Raw genomic sequence first — 17,847 nt, forward strand, 5'->3', positions numbered from 1 at the left:
ATAAGGCCTCCTGAGGCATCTGATTGGCTTCCTCGGCCGCCAGTCCCTGGAGGAGGCGGCATCCCGCCCCTCTCCCGCCTGCTCGGAGTTTGGTATTAGGAGGGTGTACGCTGAGAACCTCAGGAACCCCGCACCAGACGTGGCCGGGACTACGGGCGGTGTTGCCGGGACCCGCGCGGAGGTAGGCACATGAGACAGGCCCGGAGCCGAAAGGCGACCCCAGAGATTCCGGTGCCCGGGGATGCCCGGGGGTCCCCGCCCTCTTTACAGCGCGCAGTCCCGGGTGGGCACGTCGCACGGAGGATGGGGGCGGCGGGCGGATCCGGCGGGCCGGGACCCAGGGGCTGGAGCAAGCTGGTACCGTCCTCAACTCCGCGCCCCACGCCGCAGCCCCCCGCACTCCGCGTTGCTTCCCTTGCTGCCCCCAGAACTGGACTCTCGTGTGGGAGCGGTGGTCGGCAGCTCCTCGCCCCCTGGTCTCCCTTGACATTTTGTTTGAAAACGTGGGGCCCAGGTTTGTGGCGCCGCGCGGTTGGCCAGGGGGCGGACGGGGCTGTGGCGCGTCCGCTGCCGAGTAGCCCACGCAGTTTGAGATGCTGAGACTCGGCCTCCGCTTCTTGGGAGCCCCACTGCAACCTCGGGGGTGAAACTTCTCAAAACTTTAAAGAACCTTTTTCTAAACCTTGAGTTGCCAAAATGTCAGAGTGCCCTTAGGTAACCTGCCGTGAAACTGCACTGTCTCTGAAGTTTTTCCCCAACTTTTTAAAAGATGGGACGTTTGAGCCATAGATTTTGACGTGCGAAACGCCGTGGAAAGAGAAGTTGAAACATTTACGCTGGAAAAGCCTTAGTGCTATGCTACCTGCAGGTCACTGCTTTCTTTGTTAAAATGCCAGTCGCAAGCCTAGACCACACAGCTGTGTGTATCCCCAAGAAGCTATGGAGTGACGAGCACGGGTTCTAAGCAGTGCTACCAAAGGGCCGGCTTTGCCTAAGTGGTGCTGGCTGGCTGGTGGTCGGGAGGTTCCTTAAACAAGGCAAGCCTCAGTGCGGTCAAGAAAGACATCTTTTCTACTTTAGGAATGGCTGCCCCCCCGCCCCCCGCCCGCTTCCCCCACCCCTCCCGCAGCACTACCAATACATACAGACACCCACACTTACCTGGCCAAGTTAATCTGTCCCTTAAGAGGAGAGAATTAAAGGATATGAGTGGGTACCCTGAGCTTCATCAGGGTAAGCCTAAATAGATGAATTCTTTATTTTCTTTTTCTTTCCCTCTAGGGATTTGTAAGAGAAACAGGAAGTCAAAGATTCAGAGAAAAGAGCATTCATTCCACAACTGTAAACAGTTCATTTTGTGTCAGTAAATGTTTCCAAAAGTCATTGGGGGTATTTGGAAAACAAAGACTTTTTCCTGTCCGCTGCTGTGAAGATAGATTACTTTTAAATTCGAAATCTAAAAATGATATTTATTTAGCAGGTAGTTATAGCGCTCAAGGGGATTCCCTGGTGGCTCAGACTGTAAAGCGTCTGCCCGTAATGCGGGAGACCCAGGTTCAATCCCTGGGTCGGGAAGATCCCCTGGAGAAGGAAATGCAATCCACTTCAGTACTCTTGCCTAGAAAATTCCATGGATAGAGGAGCCTGGTGGGCTACAGTCCATGGGGTCGCAAAGAGTTGGACACGACTGAGTGACTTCACTTTCTTTTTTCTTTCTTTCTATGGCTCTCAAAGCTATGTATATTGTTGGACTCTATAAAATAAGTAGTAATGGGAAAAGATGGTGACCGTTGTTCAAAATTAGAATCTTTAGAAAGCTGGTGCATTAACATAGCAGTTACTTTATATTAACTGAAATTACAGGATGAAATGAGGAAATCAGGTGTCTAGATCTCAGGACCATTAGCCAACCATTAGCCAACCATAGGCCATTAGCCAACCAATCTGTAGTTTTGAATTTTTAAAATAATGACCCTATTAATAAGGAATGCAGATATTAAATACCAATAATATTCCTAACATTTTGCTACTTCACTGTGAAAGTATGTAATTACATAACTAAAGAAATGAATAGATGTGTTTAACAGAATTTATTTGATGTGTCATTTTCATAGCACAGTACTCTTGGTGAAATATATGTCTGCTGTTTGTCATATTTGAGATTAACAATTAACTCTAGATTGAGTTAATGGTGGAATTCTTGGCAGGGTAACCACAAACAATAGATTATTAATATACATCCACTTAAACTGTTACTTTTTGTTTATTCATTTGTAAATATATACTCTTTATAATTGAGGTGTAATTCAGAAACCATTAAAGTTACTTTTTAAAGTGTACAGTGCAGTGGTTTTTGGTGTATTCACAAGGTTATGCAATCAACAGCACTGTGTAATTCTAGAATATTTTCATCACTCCACAAAGAAGCTCCCACCCCATTACTAGTTGATCACCATTGCCCTCTTTTCATAGCCCTTGGCGACCACTAAGCTAATATACTGTGTCTTGAGATTTGCCTATTATATGAATAGAATCATACAATATGTCTTTTTTTGTGTCTGGCTTCTTTCACTTGGCACTTAAGGTAATGTTTTCAAAGTTCATCCATTGTTGTAACATGTATTAGTGCTTTATTCCTTCTTCTGTGGCTGAGTAAGATTCCACTGTGTGGATATACCACATTTTGTTTATCCTTTCATCTGATGATGGATACTTGGTTTGTTTCTACTTTCTGACTGTTTGAGTAATGTTGCTATTAACATTTGTGTACAAGTTTTGATGTGGACTTCTGTATTCAGTTCTCTTGAGTATATACTTAACATTGGAGTTACTGAGTCATATAGTGACTTTATGTTAAAACTTTTGAGGAATTGTTATTTTCCAAAGCAGTTGTACTATTTTTACATTCTCAACAGCAGTATATAGGAGTTCCAGTTTCTCTGCATCCTTGCTGACATATGTTATTACATGTCTTTTTTATTATAACTGTTCTATTTGGTATACAGTGGGATGTCACTGTGATTTTGATTTGCATTTTCCCTTATATTAATATTTATGATGTTAAATATCTTTTTATGTGCTTATTGTCCATTTGAATATATTCTTTAAAAAATATCTCTTTAGATACTTTGCTACTTTTTAATTGTGCTTTTTATTGTTGAGTTGTAAGAGTCCTTTTTATTTTCTGGATACAAGTCCTTTATAGATAATGTGATTAGTAAATATTTCTTCCCATTATGTGGGTTATCTTTTCACCTTTTTTTTTAATAAAAAATTATGTTTTTATTTATTTTTGGCTGCTCTGGGTCTTCATTGCTGCATGCAGTCTTTCTCTAATTGCAGCAAGTGGGGGCTACAATCTAGTTGCAGGGGCTTCTCATTGCCATGGTTTCTTGTTGCAGACCCAGGCTCCAGGCTTGAGCTCACTAGTTGCGGCTCATGGGTTTGTTGCTGTGTGGCATGACCAGGATGCCACCAGGGATGAAACCCGTGTCCCCTGCATTGCACAGTGGATTCTTAACCACTGGACCACTAGGGAAACCCTCACTTTCTTTATGGTGTCCTTTGAAGTACAAAAATATTTAATTTTAGGTTAAATTTATCTATTTTTTTGATTACTTATGCTTTAAATGTTATATTAGGAAACTGTTGTCTATTCAAGATCACAATGACTTATGACTATTTTCTACTACAAGTTTAGAGCCTAAGGTCTTACATCTAGGTCTTTGATCCATTTGGGGTTAATTTTTGTGTATGGTATGAGGTGGGAAACCAAATTTATTCTTTCACATGTGGATATCCAATTGCCCAGTACCATTTATTTAAAAAGAACTTTTCATTCCACCTTGTCAAAAATCAGTTCACTCTCCATGTGAGGGTTTTTTTATTTGTGTATTTTAAAAAATGGATTGAATTGCTCCCTTCCCCTCAAAAAAGAAATATTGCAGTCCTAACCCACAGTATCTCAGAATGTGATCTTATTTGGAAGTATGGTTGTTATAGATATATTTTATAAATAAAATAGAGTTGCTGTACACTATTATGTTAATTTCAGTATACTACATAATGATTTCTTGTTTGCATACATTATGAAATGATCCTCATAAGTCTAGCAACCATCTATTCCTATACAAAGTTAGTACATTAACCATATTCCTTATGCTGTATATTACATCCCTGTGACTTACTTGGTAAAGTGAAAGTTGCTCAGTCATGTCTCCATGGACTATATATAGTCCATGGAATTCTCCAGGCCCAAATGCTGGAGTGGGTAGCTGTTCTTTCTCCAGGGGATCTTCCCAACCCAGAGATCAAACACAGGTCTGCCACATTCTTTACTAGCTGAGCCACCAGGGAAGCCCAAGAATACTGGGGTGGGTTCAGTCAGTTCAGCTCAGTTGCTCAGTCATGTCCAATTCTTTGCGACCCCATGGATTGTAGCATGCCAGGCCTCCCTGTCCATCACCTCACCAACTCCCAGAGTTTACCCAAACTCATGTCCATTGAGTCGGTGATGCCATCCAACCATCTCATCCTCTGTCGTCGCCTTCTTCTCCCGCCTTCAGTCTTTCCCAGTATTAGGGTCTTTTCAAATGAGTCAGCTCTTCGTGTCAGGTGGCCAAAGTATTGGAGTTTCAGCTTCAACATCACTCCTTCCAATGAACACTCAGGACTGATATCCTTTAGGATGGAATGGTTGGATCTCCTTGCAGTCTAAGGGACTCTCAAGAGTCTTTTCCAACACCACAGTTCAAAAGCATCAATTCTTCGGCGCTCAGCTTTCTTTATAGTCCAACTCTCATATCCATACATGACTATTGGAAAAACCATAGGCTTGACTAGATGGACCTTTGTTGGCAAAGTAATGTCTCTGCTTTTTAATATGCTGTTTAGACTTAGCAGCAGCAGCAGCAGGTTGGTCATAACTTTCCTTCCAAGCAGTATGCATCTTTTAATTTCATGGCTGCAGTCACCATCTGCCTTGATTTTTGAGCCCCCCAAAATAAAGTCTGCCACTCTTTCCACTGTTTCCCCATCTATTTGCCATGAAGCGATGGGACTGGATGACATGATCTTAGTTTTCTCAATGTTGAGCTTTAAGCCAATTTTTTCACTCTCCTCTTTCACTTTCATCAAGAGGCTCTTTACTTCTTTATTTTCTGCCATAAGGGTGGTGTCATCTGCACCCACTGGGGTGGGTAGCCTATCCCTTCTCCAGCGGATCTTCCCAACCCAGGAATCAAACCAGGGTCTCCCACATTGCAGGAGGATTCTTTACCAGCTAAGCTACCAAGGAAGCCCTTATTTGTTATATAGCTAATGTAAGAGGTTTGTGCCACTTGATCCCCTTCACCTATTCTTGCCCCCGTCCTTATTTCTTTATTTCTGTACTCATAATTTTATTCTGTTGATCTATCTATCCATCTATCTATATATCTATCTTTATGCTAGTACCACACAGTCTTAATTACTATAGCTTCACAGTAATTTTTGAAATTGTGTGAGTCTTTAAGATTGTTTTGAGTATTCTGAATTTCTGTATGCATTACAGGATCAGCTTATCAGTTTCTGCAAAAAATGTAGTTAAAATTTTGATAGAGATTGTATTGAATGTGCATATCCATTTGCAGGTATTGCCATCCATACGAAGTCTTCCATTTCTTTAGGTCTTCTTTAATTTCTTTCAATGATGTTTTTTAGTTTTCAGAGTACAAATCTTGTACTTCTTTTGTTAAATTTACTCCTAAATACTTAATTATTTCTGATGCTGGAGTAAGTGGAATATAGTCTTGATTTCATTTCTGGAGTTTTCCTTGCAAGTGTATAGAAAAACAATTAATTTTCATATAGTGATTTGGTTTCCTGAAACTTTTCTGATCTCAAACAGTTCTTTTTTTTTTTTTTTTAAACAGTTCTAATAGCTTTTTTCTTTTTTTTTTTTTATGGATTCCTTGGAAGTTTCTGTGTATAAGACCATGACATCTTAAAATAGAGATAGTTTTAGTTTTTCCTTTCCAATCTACGTGTTTCCTATTTTATTTTCTTGTACTGGCCAGACCCTCCAGTGTGACACATTAGAAGTGGCAAAAGCAAACAGCCTTATGTTGTTTCTGACCTTACGCGGATCAGTCATTTACAATTAAGTGTGGTGTTAGCTGTGGGCTTTCGTAGATGCTTCTATATCAGGTTGAGGACGTTAACTTCTATTTCTATTAATAGTTTGTTGAATGTTTTTAATTATAAAATAATATTGGATTCTGTCAAGTGCTTTTCTCTGTGTCTGTTGAAATGATCATATGGTTTTTGTCTTTTATTCAATTCGTATGGTTCATTACACTGATTTCTACTTGTTGAAAAATGCTTGTTATTTTTAAAGCTGTAGAAATTTTATAGTGAACTAAACAGGTTATTTTAAATGTAGAGCAAAAATTAATCAGTATGAAATACTCTTCTTGTTACTTAAGACATAGAAGCTTCCCTATATTTCTGTGCAGTGATAAGAATGGTTCAAGACTTAAGCATTTCATTTCAAGTCTGCTTTCTATTTTTAAGATTTCATCTGTATTTTCTTCTTTGTCTAGTCTAAAGCTAAAGAGGAAAGAAATGAAGTAGCAGTAGAATTGAGAAAGAGTTTGTGTGTATTGATAGTAAATGCTTTTGTGAATAATGAAAAAGGTCATTAATATGGTTAATATCCTTAGGGAAAACTCTAAAACAATGGGACGGGGCTTTTAGAAAAAATGAAGAAATGAGGAGAACGATTTCTTGCTCTACAGGAAGATTCCATTTACATTATGGCTAGAATTTAGTAGCATCTGAAGGCTTTGAGATGACCAGGGGACTCTTAATTTGAAGTTGTAGCCTTTGTAGAACAACTTTGCTTATATTTACTTCTAAATTATTGAGTGGTAATATAAGTATTAATATGAAAGCTAATCTAAACACAAAACAATATTTATGCTAGGAAAACAATCATTTGCAGGTTTTAAAAACTGTTCTAGGTTTAAGAAGGGGTTATATTGCACGAAATAATGGGAAAATCAACTTGGTCAATTTGTGAAGCAGACATGTTTTTGAAAAACAAAAGAACGGAATAATATGCTTCAGCTGCAGTTCTGTCTTGGGATTCTGAGTTTTGCTGTCATGTATAGCCCATGACTGAAGCGACTTAACACACACACATAGTCCAAGACTAGGGCTTGGCGTCTCCAGAAGAGCCATTCCTAATGCACATTTTGTCAGTTCGTAACAAAGGCAATTCAGAAACACATTATTAAGCCATTTACAAAAATGACTTGATGAAATAGTAACATTTAAAACTACATTTTCAACACCCAGAACTAGAAATAATTGTGTTTCCAAAATTGAGCAATAGTTTTTTGCACTTCAGAATTTCAAAATCTGTGCGCCTGCTTCTTGGCTTCCCCCTTACTGTGATTCTCCCTGGGATTAACCTCCTCCAAAAAAAGGTTACTATCATGGAATACCCTGATTCCAGATTTATTTAATGTAGGTGGTTCCAAATTTCATATTTATATGTTTTCTCTTCTTACACCAAATAAAAATTATCTAAACTTGTGCAGGATCATAATACTTTGCCCAGTTAAATATGCCAAAGTGTTTTTGTTTTGAAGATAACCTGGACCTGGACAACTTTATGGCGGTGGTAAGTAATAATTATAATACAAATCTAAGTCATAATTAAAATGCTGATATGAAGTTTATTTAGGTTATTTTTATGCAGGAGACGTAAGAGATGCTGGTTCGATCCTTGGGTCGGGAAGATCCCCTGGAGAAGGGAATGGCAACCCACTCCAGTATTCTTGCCTGGAGAATCCCATGGACAGAGCAGCCTGCCAGGCTATAGTCCACGGGGTCACAAAGAGTCAGACACAACTGAAGTGACTTAGCACACACACATACAATGCTACCAATGGAAGCAAAACTAATAATTTTGTAAATTTAATGTGGTAAAATTATGAACTGACAGATTTTTAAAAATCTTACCTGTTGAGCAGAGCTGAAATAATGACAGTACTCTGTGTGATACTATTATGGTGTCCAAAGTGATGTTAAGAACAGCAGTATTTAATTTGTTCCTTACCTATGTGTGAGAAGAATGGTTCGTTATTGCTGAATTCCCCCTTTTTTTCTAGATTGCTGAGACATGGAAAGGTTAAGTTACACAGAAAGTTTAAATAACCCAGTTGGGCCTCCTTCCCTGGCCTCGTCTCTAAGTTCTTTCCATGAGTATTCACCAGGTTCTGGAATTTATCTTAGGATTCAAAACTTGCATTTAGATATCATTAGATGGTGGCTAGAATGTGTGCGTTGGATGATTTAAAGAATTATCCTGAATGCTAATTGATACTATGCTGTTTGAATGCTTTCTTTCCTAGAATAATTATGGCAGAGCTTTCTGAGACAGAAGGGCCAGTAGATTGGAAAGAACGCTGTGTAGCCCTGGAGTCCCAGCTCATGAAATTTAGAGTTCAAGCAAGCAAGATACGAGAGCTCTTAGCAGAGAAGGTAAGCTTTTCTCCCTCACCTTTGTTAGTAAAACATCAGTTCTTTGGGGCCCATTTCATTTATATTAAGTAATCTCAGTACTTTAGGAGGTAAACATTTAAAAAATAATGAATATTATTTAATTTTTTGTCAGGGACCTGACGCTCTACTGGGCATATTCTTTTGCTAGTTTTAGAATGGATTGGACATTAAGACAAAAAACACTTCTTTTCAAATACTGGTGGACTATGTAATAATTGTGTGTATTTAATGAATGTAGAATTAATTCATGCTTGAAAGAACAGCTATAATTTATTTGACTTTACTGTGGTGTGATAGCATTTTGATCTACTAAATGTTTAGACAAATTATCTTTAAAGTGATTATTGTTCATTCCTTGTGTAAGATAAAACACAGTAAAACATTGTATATGGAAGTATACACCTATTTAGGAATTTGTGTTGACAAACAATGTGTCACTAAACTATAGAATTGACTTAATATAATTCTGTGCTTCTCTTAATAGTTCTAACCATGTAATTAAAATTTCATTTATGTCATAGGATTTTTTAATATATGTGTATAAAACCAATAGATTAATTCATTTGTTTATTCATTCAACAAATATTCATTGCAGTGTGTTTGTGCCAGACACTGTTCTTAATGCTACAGTTATAAAACTGTGAATAAGACAATGCATGTTGCTATTTCCAGGGAGCTTGGGTTCTAGCCCTGCAGTGTCCAGTATGGCAGGCACAGCCACAAGTGGTTAGTGAACACTGTAAATGAGACCTGTTCAAATTGAGATGTGTTGGAAATGTAAACTACACACTGGGTTTCAAAGATTTAGTTTGAAAAAAGAATATGAAATACCTGTGCAATAGTTTTATATTGATTACATGTTGAAATGATAATATTTTGGACAGTAGATTAAATAGAAAATAGTAAAATTATTTACCTGTTTTTAACTGTAAATATGGGTACTAGAAGTTTTGAAATTATATATGTAACTCACATTATATTTGTATTGGCACTGCTGTCTGGATGGCTATATAAATGGTATTAATGATCGTTCAGAACTGACCAGGAGAACTTACAGGTGGTTTCATAAACTCTAGCCTGCATAATCCTTTTACAGTGGAGACTGGTACACATATCACATCTCTAAAAATCATGTTAAATCTTACTTCCATTGCCAACCAAGAATCTCTTAGCACAGAAGAATTGTAATAAAGTCCAGTGAAACACCATTCAGTTTAACCTTTCATATTTATCCTCGTAAATTTTTGTGCACAAACAGCTTTTAGATGGAAAGACTAAAGTTACTCTATTCACTTTGGGCTAGAGGGTGACCCGGTCATAGGTTTTGTGGAATGCATCCCCACTATCAATTTACTTTATTTATCACTATTAAAATAAAAATTATAACTTGGAAAAAAAAATCCCAGTTTGATTATCTCCAAGTTGGGAAAGCTTATCCTAACTCAGAGTTAGTGACTCATGCTTTATCTTTTGCTCCTCTCTCTGTAAAAATCATTTCCCAGGTTGTACTATGATTGTCCCCCATGTAATGATTTTAGCAATATCACTAATTATAACCTTGCTGCCCAAGCTCACTGGACACTTTCCAAGTGTCCCAGGTACCTCAGCCCTTCAACAGTTGGCCCGCTGTTGACCACAGCCTCCTACTCAAAATTTTCTTGGTTCCCTTGGCTGTTGTACTCTCTTGGTTTCTTTATGGACTTTCTTTATAAGAAGTTATAAAAAGTTATGTTTATTTGGGTTCCAATTAATTGACCTTTAAATTCTTAATGCCAATATTTGTTTTGTTCTTCAGTAGGCTTGTCATAAGAAATTTCTTTGTGAGTGCCCATTTTGTAAATTTTAAAAGTGTAATTTTCTCTGTAAGTAAGATTGTAAATAGTTTTTGGTCATTAATTTAGTTACCAAATTTTCTTTTTTCTTTGTCAGTGAATAAAGATTGAGAGGAATATTATTTCAGAATTGCTGTTTTAGGTGTGGTTTCTTTTTCTTCTTCTTCCTTTTTTTGGGGTCTTCTGTAATTTTATTTGTCTTAAAGCCTTTGACAGATCTCAGAGATGGAGTGATTTATATGTGTTTTATACAGTGGAAAGAGGATAAACATGCCAAGTTACTCATGGCTTCCCAGTAAATATATTCAACACCAAAATAGGAATAACACTTTTTCATGATATTTTCTGTATTTTTCGCTATTTTTTTCTCTGGATTAAAAGTTATTTTTGGTACCCACCCATAAAAATACCAAGTACTGGTATTAAAATAAAAATACCAAATATTGATTTATTATGTACTAAGCAGTGTACAGATATGATTTATTTAGTTATTATAACAACCTATGAAGTAATAAGTTTTATTGTTCCCATTTCACAGATTAGGAAACTGATGCTTACCATGTGCCAGGCAATCTTCTAAGTACTTTATTATGTTTTTAATCCTTATAAGAGCCTATGAGGTAGATATTAATATTATTCATATTTACACAAGAGGAAACTAAGGTGCATAAAAGGTATTTACCTTGACTGAGTTCATGCTGAAATGTAAATGATGAAGCCAATATTTGGCCAATATTTGTAAATAGGCATTTTGTTTTGGGGGCTTCCCTCATAGCTCACCTGGTAGAGCCTGCAGTGCCAGAGACCCCGGTTCAAATCCTGGGTTGGGAAGATCCCCTGGAGGAAGGCGTGGCAACCCCTCTGGTATTCTTGCGTAAGAATCCCCATGGACAGTGGAGCCTGGCCGGCTACAGTCAATGGGGTGGCAACAGTCGGACACGACTGAGCCACTAAGTGCAGGGTTTTGTTTTCAGAGCCTGAATGCTTAGCCATCACCCTATATGACATCTCTAATCTAGTTTTATTACCACGTTCCTTACTTTCTCTGATATTCTTACCTACTCATCTGTTGTCTTTTCGGTCACACAACATATAAATCCATCTCTGCTTGGCAGCATATGTGTGTAAGTTAGGATGTATGTGTGTATGTAGTAATAACAGTTTCCAGAGTGTTACATACTTCTCAAGGCAAACCCTGTTGCATTACTTCTGCATGCCAACCCAACTTGAGTCAAATATCGCGTTCCAGAGGCGTTCTGTTCCCAGCTGTGATCTTTGGTTTTGTGTTAGAACCGGTTTGTCTCAAGGATTCCTCCTAATAGTTCTCTGTACCTCCCCTCCAGATGGATGCAGGCCTAAAGCTGAAGATTCTTGAGAGAATACTAATTTGATTCCTCAGCTCTTTGCCAGAAATTCTGTCCAGCTTTTCTTTTCTGCTACAGTTCTGGTTCTTGGTTCTGTATTCTTGGCACTGATTATAGACAGCTAACACTAGTGCCAACTACGGATCCTAAGTTGACTTAGGTTGCAGTTGACTGCAACCATTAGCTAGCTTAAACCCCACAGTAACTCTATGAGGTAACTATTATTATCCACAATCTAAAGTTGTTGACATTAAGACTGAGAGTATTTGAGCAGGAGGCCCAATATCACACAGGTAACAAATAGCAGAGTTGGCATAAAACCTTAGATCTTTCACACTTTTTTTGTGATGCAGCTAAAAGAGTGCCTGGCATATAGAAGTAACTCATTATTATTTTCTTGTATCTTTCTGACTGGACACACTGGTTAAGCATACAAGGAGATGACCTAAAAATTAAAATTACTTATTATTTAGACTGTTTTATTTTATTATTTTAAATAATAATAAAAATAACTTTTATTATTTAAAACTAAAATAGTATAATTATAGATTGATAGACATCTTTCTGAATTTTTTTAGGAAAAATGTGTGAGAGGATCTCAGAGTGTTCCTATAATTAAAGATGGATTTCAATTTTATATACATTGTATATTTTGGAGATTAGGATTAGGAAAATACATGGGATCTTTTTAAACTATTTTTTTCACCTATTTATTTTTCCATTACAATTTCCAAGTAACTTTGAATATTGAAGCTTGTGAAGAAAAAGTCCTTATTGAAATCTTGGGCAAATCCTGCTGTAAGTGGGAGAGGTCTTTGGAGGAATTTAAGGAATGGTGTTGGAAATATCTCTAGAATGCCAAACATAAACTCTTCAGGGAAGCTGAGATTTAAGTAGTTTTCTGCTTTACAGTATTACTAGTTCATTTTCAGAGTCAGGGAGGGAAAGGGAAAGTTTATTTTTCAGTTGAAGTGAATGTTGTTTCCTATTAGTTAGATTTTCAGTGAAAAGAAAAAGGTGAAACAAATGAAGAGTTTTCCCTTTAGGCATCAGCATGGCTCACATAGCCTAATGCTGCCTTTATCTGATACAGCATTGCTGTCTGGCAGTTCCTGCCACTCGACCTTCCTCTTGTCAATGTGATTTCCCTGAGGTGGTCTAGGATTCTCGTCTAAGAATAAGGAGTCCCTGGACAGCATTGTGTTTGCTTTCATATAACAGTCCAGTCAACACCACGGTTATCCTATTTAAATCACACATGTCCTGTTACTCTTTTGCCCCACCTGATATTTCATAGCACATTCCCTGGTGGCTCAGATAGTAAAGAATCTGCCTGCAATTTGGAAGGCCCAGGTTCAGTCCGGGGTCAGGAAGATTCCCTGGAGAAGGAAATGGTAACCCCCTCCAGTATTCTTGCCTGGAAAATCCCATGGACAGAGGAGCCTGGTGGGCTACAGTCCATGGGGTCGCAAAGAGTTGGACTTGACTGAGCAACTAACACACAATGAAAATTGTACGTATGATAATAATAATGAGATTTTCAGGCTGATTTAAAGTTATTTTAAATAACTTTATTTTGGGGCTATTGATGAGGCTATTCCTATTTTTACATTGTATTTATGTATTTGGCTGCACCAGGCCTTAGTCGCAGCATGCAGAACCTTTAGTTGTGGCATGTGATATCTAGTTCCCTGACCAGGGATCAAACCTGGGCACCCACCTGGGCACCCTGCATTGGGAGTTGCAGAGTCTTAGCCACTGGACCACCAGGGAAATCCTGAGGATATTATTTTTGATAACAATTTTTTTTAAATGGTGTGTTTCCTTCTGCAGTAGGTTTCTTGAGACCATACAGTTTAAAATTGTTCCTATTATGAATGTTAATGATTTTAAGTTACTAATAAAAGATTCCTAGGCCAAAAGAATAGAATATACAAGGGACAAAAATACAGATGCTTCCCAGACAAGGATTTTGTGGTTTCATGTATTTGGGACTGATTTTCCTTTGGTTCTGTATAACTATACACTGTGGGTGGAGTTTATAAATACCTAAGCAGCTGTGGTTCAACTAAAAGAGCACTAGGGATTCTGAGCACGAAGGCTCACATCCCATCCATGTCACTGGCTGGGGGCATTCGAAACACCAATTGCCTAATATTTCTAATTGGAATAACAATTTCTGTCTGTGACATGGCTACACAATAATGTATTTGAAAATTCCTTGTTCCTGAACTCTAATTTTAATTCCTTTTAAGTTCTCTTCCTTGAATTATCTTTTTTCCCCTCTGAGGTTATTTTCCGCTTTTATGTTTGATTTTTCTTTTTCATGTTGCAAGCTTTTCTCAAATGTCTGATGATCTTTGGTGGTCCGTTTATATTTAAGGATGGGATATCTGAAAAGTTGACCAACAGTTGTGTATAAAATCAGTGCTGGTTGACTATCAATATTTGCTTTAGAATGAGTGGGTCTGAGACTGCTTATTATACCATGAGCCCATAAATGCCACAGTTGTTGGACTGGAGGCCTCCAAGTAATTTATTCAACTTTATAGGAGAGGAACATTCAGTCTTTTAACAGGAAGTAAATGCTTAGCTGCTGCACATTCGGCACATGGGGGTAAGTGAGAAGGTTTCAGAGAACTAGTTGGCTCTAAGGGCCACATGTTTTCCATTAATAGCCACTATTCCCAGCCCCACACTCATTTCCCCTGTAGGTCTTTGCAGGGTTGTACAGGGCATTCAGCTCTAGGGGAGAAGTTCAGGATGCTCCAATGCTTATTGTAGGCTGTGGTCTCACTTTTCCTCTGGTTTCCAGTAATATTTTCCTCATGTCCACCTGACATCTCATCAGAAGAGCCTTTTACCAGCCATTATTTCTATCAATAGTCTGTTCACAATCCTTAGCTCCAGGAAGATTGAGGCTTTCTCTATAGCTTTCCTGTTCTTCTGACCTCTCAACAGAATTGCTTTAATGGTCTGTTCATGGTCATGTAGGTTTTTTCTACCATGTACCTTAAAATTCTTCCAGGCTCTATTACCCAGTTCCAAAATTGCTTCCACATTTTTAGATATTTGTTAAGCAGCACCTCACTCTCAGAACCAGTTCTATGTCTTAGTCTGTGGGGATTGCTGTAACAAAATAACAACAGACTGTGTAGCTTACGAACAATAGAAATCTTATTTCTCATGGTTTTGGAGGCTGGACGTCTGATACCAGGATTCCAGCATAGTCAGGTTAGGGCCCTCGTCTGGGTCACTGACTTCTTGCACTGCTACCTGGCAGAAGGGGCTGGGAGCTCTGTAGAAACTCTATTATAAAAGCTCTAATGCAGTTCATGAGGGGCCCACCCTCAAGGTTTAATCACCATCACATTGGGCATTAGGATTCCAAGATGTGAATTTGCCAGAGTTGGGGGCAAACATTCAAAGTGGTCCCCTTTGAGAAATTATTCAGTCTTTAAAAAAAACATGACTATTATTAAGACTGTGTCTTTTTTAGAGCAGGATTCACAGAAAAATTGGGTGGAAGATATAAATTTTTCATGTATTCCCTGCCCCCACACATGTATAGCTATCCTCATTATTATTTTTCTTTTTTAAATTTATTTATTTTAATTGGAGGCTAATTACTTTACAATGTTGTGATGGTTTTTTCCATACGCTGACGTGAATCAACCACAGGAGTACACGTGTCCCCCTCGTCCTAAACCCCTCTCCTACCAACCTCCCTGTCCCATCCCTCAGGGTTGTCCCAGTGCACCGGCTTTGAGTGCCCTGCTTCATGCATCAAAGTTGGACTGGTCATCTGTTTCACATATGGTAATATGCATGTTTCAATGCTATTCTCTCAAATCATCCCACCCTTGCCTTTTCCTACAGAGTTGAAAAGTCTGTTCTTTACATCTGTGTCTCTTTTGCTGTCTTGCATGTAGGGTCGTCGTTACCATCTTTCTAAATTCCATGTATATGCATTAATATACTATATTGGTGTTTTTCTTTCTGACTTACTTCACTCTGTATAATAGGCTCCAGTTTCATCCACCTCATTAGAACTGACTCAATTGCATTCTTTTTAATAGCTGAGTAATATTCCATTGTGTATATGGACCACAGCTTTCTTATCCATTCATCTGCTGATGGACATCTAGGTTGCTTCCATGTCCTGGCTATTGTAAATAGTGCTTCAATGAACATGGGGGTACACGTCTCTTTCATTTCTGGTTTCCTTGGTGTGTATGCCCAGCAGTGGGATTGCTGGGTCATATGGCAGTTCTATTTCCAGTTTTTAAAGGAGTCTCTACACTGTTCTCCATAGTTGCTGCTAAGTTACTTCAAGTCGTGTCCAACTCTGTGTGACCCCGTAGACGGCAGCCCACAAGGTTCCCCCGTCCCTGGGATTCTCCAGGCAAGAACACTGGGGTGGGTTGCCATTTCCTTCTCCAGTGCATGAAAGTGAAAAGTAAAAGTGAAGTCGCTCAGTTGTGTCCGATTCTTCACGATCCCATGGATTGCAGGCCACCAGGCTCCTACATCCATGGGATTTTCCAGGCAAGAGTACTGGAGTGGGGTGCCGTTGCATTAGCCATCCCCATTATTAACATCTCTCTCCAGAGTGGTACATGTTACAAATTGTTCAGCCTACACTGACACATTATTATCACCCAGAGTTCATAGTTTCACTCTTGGTGTTGTACATTCCATGGGTTTGGACAATGTTTAGTGACACGTATGTATCATATGGTAGCATACAGAGGATTTAGTGTAGTGGTGTTAGTCACTCGGTCATGTCTGACTTTTTGCGACCCCATGGCCTGTAGCTGCTGTCCATGAAATTCTGCAGGCAAGAATAGTGGGGTGGGTGGCCATTTCCCTCTCCAACAGAGTACTTTCCCTGTCCTAAAAAGCTTGTGTGCTCTGCTTATTCATCCCTCTCCATGCTCTCCCCCAACCCCAGCCTCACAACCACTGATCCTTTTATTGTCTCCATAGTTTTCCAGAATGTTATGTAGTTAGAATCATACTTTATGTGGCCTTTTCAGTTTGGCTTCTTTCACTTAATAATATGTTTTAAGTTTCCTTCATGCCTTTTCATAGCTTGATAGCTCATTTCCTTTTAGCAGTAAATAATATTTCATTGTCTGATTATACCACAGTTTATCCAGTCATGTATTGAAGGAAATCTTGATGGCTTCCAAGTTTTGGCAGTTGTGAATAAAACTGCTGTAAATATCTGTGTGAAAGTTTTTATGTGAACATAAGTTTTCAACTCCTTTGGGTGAATACTGAGGAGCACACTTGCTGGATAGTATGATAGGATATGTGTAATTTTATAAGAAAGCATGCAGTGGATGAGAGCTCCTATTCCTCCACATTCTTGCTAGCATTTGGTATAGCCGGTGTTCTGGATTTTGGCCATTCTCATAGGTATGTCATTTATTTTCACTAGCCAAAGTTTACAAAGCAGCAACCCATTTGTGGGTTTTCCTGTTTTCTCTGGAAATCTCAAAAATATTCAAAATTGAGAATAAGGCTGCACAAGTGTAGAAATTCCCCTCAAAACGCAATGTGATTGCGTTGTAGAAACGACGTTACATTGTAGAAACGACAATTGTCAGCATATTGTCCCATAGTGAAAGAAGGTAATGTTGGTGTGTGCTTGTCAGTTTTTTTGTCTAAGGACTATCCTAGACAGGAGATACATTGCTTGTCCAACTTCTTTATGTAATGCGATAGTCTATAACAGAATCAATAAAATGCTTTTAGACAACAGTACTTGTTTATTAAACATGAAATGTGGTGATGTGCTCAGTCGTGTCCAGCTGTTTGCGATCCCATAGACTGTAGCCCACCAGGCTTTTCTGTCCATGAGATTTTCTAGGCATGAATACTGGAGTGGGTGGCCATTTCCTTCTCCAGGGAATCTTCCCGACCCAGGGATCAAACCTGCGCTTCTTGTGTCTTCTGTACTGGCACGTGGATTCTTTACCACTAGTGCCACCGGGAAATATCTTCACAAAAATTAAAGGTGATATGAGGTCCAGAGAATGCACTTGGGAAATGCCTATTTATGTATCCAAATATTTTAAAATTCTTCCAGAATC

At 38.7% G+C, this 17,847-nt stretch overlaps 1 protein-coding gene across 5 annotated transcripts in view; it reads left to right on the top strand.

The window, feature by feature from the left end:
* Positions 1 to 57: 57 nt before the first annotated feature.
* The window catches only part of PLEKHH2 (pleckstrin homology, MyTH4 and FERM domain containing H2), a 104,396-nt gene continuing 86,606 nt past the window's right edge, over positions 58 to 17,847 (top strand). For 4 of the 5 annotated variants that reach the window (XR_008700236.1, XR_008700237.1, XM_055539947.1 and 1 more), the window contains exons 1-2: positions 58 to 181; positions 8,400 to 8,529. Coding sequence is in view for 3 of the 5 variants with exons in the window: in XM_055539947.1 (XP_055395922.1) it covers positions 8,407 to 8,529 (123 nt within the window). In the remaining 2 variants the exon portion in view is untranslated. Of the gene's footprint in view, positions 182 to 7,583; positions 7,667 to 8,399; positions 8,530 to 17,847 lie in introns of all 5 variants that reach the window. The other variant, XM_055539946.1, reaches the window with a different exon arrangement.

The sequence above is a fragment of the Bubalus kerabau genome, chromosome 11, assembly GCF_029407905.1.
Source record: "Bubalus kerabau isolate K-KA32 ecotype Philippines breed swamp buffalo chromosome 11, PCC_UOA_SB_1v2, whole genome shotgun sequence".
Taxonomy (NCBI): domain Eukaryota; kingdom Metazoa; phylum Chordata; class Mammalia; order Artiodactyla; family Bovidae; genus Bubalus; species Bubalus kerabau.